We start from the raw sequence: 1,598 nt of genomic DNA on the forward strand, positions 1-1,598 counted from the left end.
CCTTGATATATATAAATATATAAGAAAAATGAGTGCTTGAATTAACCCGTTTTTTTTTTGTTTGTTTGTTTGTTTGTTTGTTTTTGTGTGGAAATGATTTTTTGCAGACATTACCCGTGTCCGCCGGCTCAGCCGAGCAGCAGCTGCAGCCCTCAGGACGTCCAGTGTCTCCACGTCTCTGTCTTTGTGGCGGGTACTGTAGGACACACAGAAAAACAAAAATGTCTTTTTACATTTTTTTGTCGAAATTTCGAATGAGTTTTGGTCCGTTTTCTGTCCTGATGGTCTTCTTTGTCTCCAGGGAGGTACAACAAGTTCTGCCGCAGTCTGCCTCAGACTCCGTGGGTGATCGACGGCGAGCGGCGGATGGAGTCGTCGGTGGAGGAGCTGATCGCGGCGCCCGTCCTGTCTGCGTTCAGAGCCGACGGTGAGTCGCGCTCTGACGGCTGCAGTTAAAGAGAAATAAACCTGAATTAAAATCTTTTTCTTTTGTCGCAGGATTTAATTTCTCCTCGTCTGGCAGGGAGGACGTGGACGTCCGCACTCTTGGAAACGGTGAGAAACATTTTTTAATTTTTGGTTTATTTTAGTCCACTTGCAGAGGATTTTATCAGCTTAAGTGTGTAATTTCGGGGGATTTAGTGGCACCATGTGGTGATGATTGCACACTGCAGCCAGCGTTCAATGTTCAGGTTTTTATCAGGAGCTGAATGTTTTTTGTCCTCTCCTCTCAACATTTGAACTCTGAGCAAATTAGTTTGATTTCTTCCAGAAACGTGAGAAAAAAGGCAACGAGCAACTTAGTAAGAAATGTTCAGCAAGTTTCAAGAAATTAATAGATTTAGAAAATTATTTTTGAAAAAGTCAGGGAAAAATGTCCCGAGAACTATTTTCATAATTATGGATTTAAATTATCTCAGATTTGTCATTATTTTAAGCAGTTTTTTAAGGTCAATTCGTTGTTTCTTTTCTCTTCTTTTTTTCCTGTCTTTCTTCTGGATTTTCACTTTTTTTGTGCAAATTTTCAGGTAATTTTCTTTTACTTTTTACCAATTTTTTTGCTAATTTATGTCATTTCCTCTTCAGTCGCTTGTTGCTGCTTGCGAAAGTTTTTTTTTTTTAAACAGCTAAGGAAAAAAAGAAAGCGCACTAGAGCCTGGAGCGCACAGACATGTCCAACAGCCCGCTCCAGCGCGGACAACCTTAACCCGATGATATCTTCACGTCTCACTCAGGAGTCAAAGGAACCTTTAAACTCGACAGAAATAGTGGTTTGATGTACATCGTGAAATATATTGATATCGACTGATATGAAAACAGATATCGTGATTAGACTTTAATCCTATATCCCCTTATTCCCCGTCACACTGGACCTTTAAATGTGAAGAAAGACGTGTTTTTATTTTCTGTTTTTGGTTTGATTGGCAGGTCGTCCGTTTGCGATGGAGCTGCTGAATCCTCACAGATCCAGACTGAGCAAAGCGGAGATGAAGCAGCTGCAGGAGGTCCGACAAAACCGCGTCACACACCGCACGCCAAACACGCCAAACACGCCAAACACGCCAAACACGTCAAACACGTCACACACGTCACACACG

At 41.8% G+C, this 1,598-nt stretch overlaps 1 protein-coding gene across 1 annotated transcript; it reads left to right on the forward strand.

Annotated features, from left to right (window-relative positions):
- Nucleotides 1–107: 107 nt before the first annotated feature.
- LOC121965515 (tRNA pseudouridine synthase Pus10-like) lies at nt 108–1,570 on the forward strand (the record flags this gene model as incomplete). Its single annotated transcript, XM_042515656.1, has 4 exons — nt 108–193; nt 302–427; nt 499–555; nt 1,429–1,570. Coding segments are annotated over 4 exons (411 nt in total), but the record flags the coding sequence as incomplete, so codon positions are not given.
- Between the last annotated feature and the right edge of the window lie 28 nt (nt 1,571–1,598).

Source organism: Plectropomus leopardus, unplaced genomic scaffold, assembly GCF_008729295.1.
Source record: "Plectropomus leopardus isolate mb unplaced genomic scaffold, YSFRI_Pleo_2.0 unplaced_scaffold20311, whole genome shotgun sequence".
Taxonomy (NCBI): Eukaryota; Metazoa; Chordata; class Actinopteri; order Perciformes; family Serranidae; genus Plectropomus; species Plectropomus leopardus.